The following is an 8,071-nucleotide window of genomic DNA, read 5'->3' on the forward strand; positions in this document are numbered from 1 at the left end:
AAGCAGAGGGGCAGAGGAGCTGAGGATGGATACAAGGAATTGATGCTAATTGATAGCCTGTGGGATCTAAACTAGGTAAAGAGGGAAGTGAGGACAGGAAGTCTATGAGAGACAGTGAAAAGGTGGTAGGATAATGTGATTGGAGTCAGAGTGTTGGAGTTGGAGTGCTAGAAGGAGTGAGCTGCAAAGATGGAATGTGGTGATCAGAGAGAGTGGGACCTTTGAACTATGGGGGAGGTGCAGTTATTGGTACTGGCAAGGTTTGGAATAGGATCATAGAAGTGGGTAGCTGAGGAAGAATAACAAAGGTTTGAAAAAGATGTGGTCAAGGATTGAGAAGACAGGTATTAAAAGAGTCAGCAATTGGATGTGAAAATCAGTGATATTTATAATGGATGTGTTGAAAAGAGCATCTTGACCGTTGGATCTAGAGAGTCTGCAACAGGAGCATTGGTTTCATGGCATGAACTTTAACATTGAGAGTTGGTAGGGAGGAGGAAGAGACAGTAGACTCTCCACCACCAGGCCTGAGGAGGGTAGAAAGGAAACGTGCCACCACTTGAGAAGGCTGCATGGGCCCTAGTGAGGGCCAAATTTCAGCACAGAAATTAGGTGGTGATTGACTTTGGTACTAATATACTTACCCTAAGTAAATTCATCAAATGCTTTGTTTGGAGTTGGTTGCTATAAAATGGAAATGAGATAAAACATGGGAATTATACTCTAATAATTTAGAGTAGACTGCGTTTACAAGAAGAAACAGGGATGATAAGCTGAAAAGCGTTAAGGCTTAACGTGGCAATTTGGTGATTAAACATTTACAAGGACTGAAGTCAGCACTTGGGTTGCACTTTTGTTTTTTGATTCCCTCTAAGGAGATAGCAGTCTTTGGAAAGTCAAGAAACCAATTTACCTACTTGGTGAAGCAGATCTTCATTAGTGGGAAGGAGAGGGTTGATCATCATCTAGTTTGTACATTGGTCTCGAGATAGAACAAGCTGCAGAGTTCGAGACAAGCCTTGTGCTGACACTGATTTGGCATTTTATGGGGACAGTCCTTTGGGGAGTGGCCTGGTAGAACTAGAGATTTGTTATAATAAAGATGATCAAGTTTCTTTTCTTCAAATTTGGGTACCCAAGAGGTGACATAGGGAATTATAGCCAACTTAAAAAAAAAAAAAATCAACTTTGTGATATACCACTGACATTATCCTTTGCATATTGGGCATGTTGAGTGAAAGCTAATGATTTATGCATCTTCATTAAAGGAGCATCAGTGCATGTTTAATAGGTATTTGTGTGTTTGTTTTATTTTAAAGATAGCATAGAAGCCAATGTAGAAAATGCTGATGTGCACGTTCAGCAAGCAAACCAGCAGCTGTCAAGGGCAGCAGATTACCAGGTAATATAAACTGTAATACATTTTCTTATAACTTAACCTTTTAACTTATCATGTGTGTGGTTTTTGTTGTTGTTGTTAAGAAATAATCAGGTTTAAGTGGCTGGAGATGGAGATATTAAATAATATTTTAAAATCCCATGGAAAAGGGATCAGAAATATGCCAGTCAGGTTAACCTGGTTTCAGCCTGTGTGATCCCAGGTTTAAATGGCCCACAGGGTCCGAAGCGTAGAGCCAAGAGCCTTGAGGGTGGTAGGGACAGGTCTGGGCTTGGTGGAAGGCCGGCCTCTGATGTCGTGGTGGCATCACAACCCCAAAATCTCTTCGGTAGCCTGCTCCCTCTATTTCTCGCTGTTCCCTTCTCCCTTTCCTTTGTTTTCATCAGTGGCATGTTGGACATCAGAGGCAAAGTTCTTGTCCTAGAGAGAGCTCTCAGGTCCTTGGAAATTTTACTCACTCGGGGTCTCATTGACTGTTGGGTGTCCTGTCAGCATCCAGCAGACCCTTCACCAGGAAGGGATTGATTTTCTGAACGGATAACTTTAATATGGGAAGTCAAATATAAATTATGTGTGAAGCACTATACAGATGTTAGGACCATGAATTATTAACAAATGTTAATTGACTACAATATGTAATTAACATATTAACTATAATATGTAGACCTTTGATGTTCAGCAAGGATAAGGCCCAGCTCTTTGGAAACCCCTTAACACCTCTGTAGCACTCGGTTTGCCTTTTAAAACTCCATTTTTTGGTAGTGGATCATAATTATCATTTTCTCAAAGCTTGTTAACTTCTTTGAAAATATCTGTATTGTAGTCACCTGCTTAGGTATTATGTTACCTTTCATTTCAATGCTATTTTTTTTCACTGCCCAAATCATTGCCTTTGCGGAGATGTGTATTGAACAGTGAAGCTGTTCAGCAGTCAACAGATTACTGAGTTGTAACCAGTTATATTCACTGACTAAGTAATTCTGGTTTAAGCTTTGTACCTGTTCAGACACAGCTCAGCAGAATTACTGTCACTGTGTCATGGACTTGAGGTGTCACTCATAAATAGTTGAGGACACACACATACAAGTGAGGATGTATAAATGCTGAGTCTTGTGGATCTGTTGGTGAATGATTGCTCAAACTAGTATTTGGCAGGATACATCAGGGACTACACTTACATGTTATCCTATGTGTTATTTTGTTCTGAGTTTTGGATTTGGGGGGCGGGGGTGGAGATGGGCTCCCAGGTTTTACTTGTCCTCTTCTTGTGGAAGGACAAGCCTACAGCCACTCTGGAGGAAGGAAGCATACCTTCCCAAGCTGTACCACCAGGTTGGTAGCAATACATAAGTACTGAAGAAAAAAAAAAAAAAAGGCAAATTTCTTATATTTCTACTTGGAGCCTTGATATTAAACTTTTGTCCCTATACGCTGTGATGCTTCTCAGTCATCTGGGTGAACCATAAGCCTAAAGGAAGGTGATAAATGCTGTTATAACTACAGCACCCAAGGGCCACTACCCTACACCAGGGGAGTTGCTGATAAAGTCCTGAACTTCAGTATTGAGTCAGGCTCAAAGGGAGAGTGAGGCTAAAAGAGGGAACCCTAAGCAATATAAATATGTGGTGGAATATCTGATTACTTATAAAGGCACATCACATGGGTGTCCGTGGTAACCAAGTGGAGTCTGGGAAGATGTTTATGCATTGCAGTATTGAAACTGTAGAGAACTTGTGTTTAATTTAATATACAAGAGTTTTCAGTAGAAAAATTAGATAAATAGGTGGAATGCTGAAAGTATTTGTGGTTTTCAGAGTCATTTCAGAGTTGGAAACATATCTTTTTTATAAATTTATGGTAATATTACAAATTTTTCCATTTTTTAAGAAAAATAACTCTTGCCTGTTGCTGTGTGAAACACAGGTCAGTAAAGAAACATGGAAATCTACAGCTGGGCCAGGAATGAAGAATGGAACAAAATTCTTAACTTTTACATTTAAATGACTGCTGTAATTTTTTTAGCTCTTTATTTGTATGTTGAGATTTTGAATTCAGTTTCCATTAATATTTAAGACTGGGAATCATTTTAGAAAGGAATAAATTTACGTTAGGAAAAATTGCCAAATATTTTCATTTGCTGATATTTCCAGAGAACTTATTTTTTTAAGAACAACTTTTTGAGAAGATTAAGTTTAAAAAATGTGTAAACTTGTAAGCTCTTCTTTGTTTCAGTACATAGGTAACCTCAGACTGTTGGTTAATCAGTAACTTTTGTTCCTCTGCTTCTTTTTTTAAGCCCAACCATAGCCCCAGAAAACTTACTATCAAAAGTTGAAAAACTCCTTGATTTATAACATTAATTTAAGAAGAATATTTTAGAAAGAATCTAAGTGCCATATATATTGAAGGCATTTTTGAGAAGCAAAAAACAGCCGAAAATTTCAGGGCAATACATTTTACTTTAGAAGTGAACTAGTTTATTTTCACTTGCTATAGAGATACTCCATTAAATCTGTAAACATGTTTTTGTTTTTTGCATCTGCAGCGCAAATCCAGAAAAACCCTGTGCATCATCATTTTTATCCTTGTCATTGGAGTTGTGATTATCGGTTTCATCATATGGGGAGTGAAAGGCTGAAATGTTAAAGGAGCACACTTTGGCACTACATTACTTAAATTATGTAGGAAGATTCCTGTAATCATGTTTTTGTTTTTCTTATTGTAAAGCTATTAAGTAAAGGATGGTTCCCTACTTTGTTATTTTTATTTGCGGGAAGTTTCCTTTGAATTAAATCTGATATTTTCTAATACCAAGAGTTTTTCTAAATATCTCTGCTGGCATAACTCCCCTGCTTTTCAGTCTAGTAACTGCTGGGTTTTGCCCGCTTTTGTAGATGCCTTTCATTTTTAATTTATTTACTGTTGACTTAGTCTATATGTTTGACTGTATATTACTGATTGGAATTTGTAAATTTAAAGATGTTGATGCCCTGTGCCCATCTCTCTTTCATTGTCACGTGCATCCAGATTTGTGTTACCTCAATTAAAAAATCTGAAATTTAATTTTGACTTTTGGGCCAGCAGAGGAAACATTCTCAATAACTAAAAAAAATAATGTATGTTTGTGTGTGTGTGTGTGTGTGTGTGTGTGTGTGTTTCTGGTTCACAACAGCACAAATTGCCTATTTAATTTTTATTGTTTGTTTACTCTTAAGACCCTTATGAAATCAGTGAATAATTTTGTAATATATCTCATACTCCCAATGTGCGTATATTAAGCATGTGTCATGAATTGCCTAGTAAAATACTGAAGATGGATTGTTTTTACCTAGGCTCTTGTAAGTCTGACAAATACTGGGGAAAGTGTAGTCACTGTAAATGCTTATTATAATTTGGGAGGAGAATATGAAAAATCATTATTATGTTTGGAGTCTAAAGATCTGAATTCAGTCTGCTAAACCGTCTTGAATAATGCGGTCTGATTTTATGAGCCGCTCTGTACCCTCCCTTTTGTCCTATGTATCCTGGGGTCAAAATTAGGTCAGGAAAAGTAACTTTCCCATGATTATCATTTTTGAGCACCTAACACTTAAAATGTAGTGTTTAACGTGTTTGCCATTTTGTGCCATTTTTCGTTGGAAAAGGAATCGGATGTTTTGCCAATTAACTCTCTTGCCTTTTTAAATCAATATTATTTTAATGCACTATTCTACTGTAAAAAGCACTATCTTAATTCATAGTTTGTATTTTATAATGTTCTTGCATAACAGTTTGATAGTGAAGGCAGTGTTTTACATGGCAAGCTCTGAACTTCAAATGGGAACAAATAAAATGTGAAGCAACTAAGTAAATTGTATCCTTGCAATCAAAATAAAGGTGATTTCAAAGGAGTCTGGATAGGTCTTTTTCACAAGGACCCGGTTTCAGTGGGACGGACGCTGACCTCTGTGCTTCCTGAAATCCCAGCACGGGAACCCCATGGCAGATACTCACTCTGCGTCTTTCTGGAGCACCGGTTCACGTACAGTTTTCTGTTCCTGTGATCTTGCATGGTTTTGCCACAACCAGGTAGAAGCTGCTTTGCATAGAAGTGACAAATGCAGTGGTTTCCAAGACTGTGCAACTGCTGTGAGTGAGTGAGACTTTGAGACCTTGGGTTGTGAGAATCAGATTGCTGTCCTGGAGAGGACAGGTGATGCTGGGAGGGGAAGGCACGCAAATACTGCCTGTTCTGAAGTCGTGCAGACCCACCAGCACAGGCCTGCCTGGGCATGTCCACAGATGCACACTGCTTTGTGTTAATAAGCCAGCATCTTGGAACTGTGTAAGTCCTCGTGGCTTCCACGCATCAGTTCAATCTTTTGCCACAGTTGTCCTTGATAAAAACTTTATCCACACACAGGCAAGCACATTTACTTCTGTTCACTTTACAGTGAGTTCCCAGTAACAGCAAAACTCCTAAAAAGAAGTTTTTTGGGATAATTTTAGCACCTTTATTTAAAGTGTAATAATTTAGAAATTATTGTTTTAACTGGGGACACAGATCACACAGAACAATGATTATAAACAGGGACCTTAGAGACACATTCTTTTAAGAAAGTCATATTAATTTAGAAGGAAACAATTTGAAAATATTTAGAGTACCAAAAGAGTAGTCTTGTAAGGAAAAAAATAAAATCAAAAATGTGATAAGAGTTGCCAAATGAAAAATTTCCTAAAGTTTGCTTTAAGTTCAGTTTTAAAATTTCTTTAGGAGATGAAGATTACTGTATGGAAAAGAAAATGAGAGCTGTTTTCATGAACAACATGTCTGAATCTGTTTTTTTCTTTTTTTTTTTTTAACTTATTGTGATAACATACACACCTCAGAATTTCCCCTTTTCACCACTTTCAAGTATACAATTCACTAGCATTAATTACCTTCACAGTGTTTACCATCCCCACCATCTATTACTGTTCTAGTTTGCTAATGCCCCCTGGATGCAAAATACCAGAAATGGATTGGCTTTTATAAAAGGGGATTTATTTGGTTACACAGTTACAGTCTTAAGGCCATAAAGTGTCTAAGGTAATGCATCAACAATCAGGTACCTTCACTGGAGGATGGCCAATGGCATCCGGAAAACCTCTGTTAGCTCGGAAGGCACGTGGCTGGCGTCTGCTCTGGAGGTCTGGTTTCAAAATGGCTTTCTCTAAGGACATTCCTCTCTAGGCCACAGCTCCTCTTCAGAGTGTCACTCTCAGTTGCTCTTGGGGTGTTTGTCCTCTCAGCCTCTCCAGAGCAAGAGTCTGCTTTCAAACTCGCTCTCATCTGCAGCTCCTCTCTCAGCTCCTGTGCATTCTTCAAAGTCCCTCTTGGCTGTAGCAAGCTTGCTCCTTCTGTCTGAGCTTATATAGTGCCCCAGTAAACTAATCAAGACCCACCCTGAATGGGTGGGGCCACACCTCCATGGAAATTATCCTATCAGAGTTATCACCCACAGTTGGGTGGGTCACATCTCTGTAGATACACTCAAAGAATTACAATCTAATCAACACTAATACGTCTGCCTGCACAAGGTTGCATCATAGATAATGGTGTTTTGGGGGACATAATACATTCAAACTGACAAAATTACCAATACTTTTTGATCACTTCAAACAGAAACGGTACCCATTCCTCCAGTCTGAATCTGTTTTGAGTTCAACTGAATCTCAAACTGAAAGAAGTCACCTTATCAAGTGACACGTTTATTTTAATGTGCTCAAAAGCTATACTTGAGCAATGTAGACTAACCAGACAGTGTGGCATGAAGTTTTTGGCCACTAGTTATCATGAAGGTGTTTGGGTTTTACAAATTGATTTATTTCAAAAGAATAACTGGTGCTGCACCATGTCAACATAATGCAACTTTTATTTTGATTTAGTGGACATGGGCTCAACTAGGAAAAATGATAGCAGTGGGTACAGGTGGGTCCCATCTAGGCTGGCCAACCGTGGACTCATCAGCATCCAGAGTCAGGCCCACCAAGCCTGCTGGGGTTCCCAGCCACCTTTCCTTATTGCCTGAGAACTCTACACCTTGAGGAGCTTGCCTCTGAGTCTTTCACTGTCTTCACTGCTTTTGTTGAAAACAGTAAAATTTTGTACAAAATAATATGTAGTGTTTTGAATATAATTTTTTAAGACATGTTTATAATGGAAAAAAAGTAACAGCTTCTTGTGCCACAGAGTTAGTCAGTGGTTTAGAAGGAAGGTGCAGAATAGATTTTGTACTTGGTATAATTTTTGTTTCTGTAGAAAAAAAGTAAGTCATAATAAAAGGTAAAACCTGTGTAAAGAAAATGCAGTCATTGTCCACCTTAATAATAAAGAGGAATTCACAAGCATTAACTTATTCAGCAAATACTTTTTGATAGGCTAAATTGAATGTATTCTTAACATGGCCAGGTTGCTGCACTAAATAAAGTTTCACAATGGGATGGAGAGATTTGTTTGGAGAAAGATAAGTTGAATGACACTTGCAGCTCAGTAAAATATGATCAAAAGAACATCGTTAGTCTTTTTTCTTTCCTGAAAAAAAAAAAAAAGGTGGACAAACTGATCTGTGGAACCAAGACCACTTCAATCCACTAAAAGATTTGAGCAGCCAGACCTCTGAGCAAGGAAATAAACTTGACACCACCTGGCCT

The 8,071-nt window shown here is 38.3% G+C and overlaps 1 protein-coding gene across 3 annotated transcripts in view; it reads left to right on the top strand.

Annotated features, from left to right (window-relative positions):
* Positions 1–5,289, top strand: part of STX7 (syntaxin 7) — a 62,489-nt gene extending 57,200 nt beyond the window's left edge. For all 3 annotated transcript variants that reach the window (XM_037842522.1, XM_037842524.1, XM_037842523.1), the window contains exons 9-10: positions 1,320–1,402; positions 3,945–5,289. In XM_037842522.1, the coding sequence (XP_037698450.1) occupies positions 1,320–1,402; positions 3,945–4,037 (176 nt within the window). In that variant the 3' untranslated portion in view covers positions 4,038–5,289. The remainder of the gene's footprint in view (positions 1–1,319; positions 1,403–3,944) is intronic.
* Positions 5,290–8,071: the final 2,782 nt, after the last annotated feature.

The sequence above is a fragment of the Choloepus didactylus genome, chromosome 7 (assembly GCF_015220235.1).
Source record: "Choloepus didactylus isolate mChoDid1 chromosome 7, mChoDid1.pri, whole genome shotgun sequence".
Taxonomy (NCBI): Eukaryota; Metazoa; Chordata; class Mammalia; order Pilosa; family Megalonychidae; genus Choloepus; species Choloepus didactylus.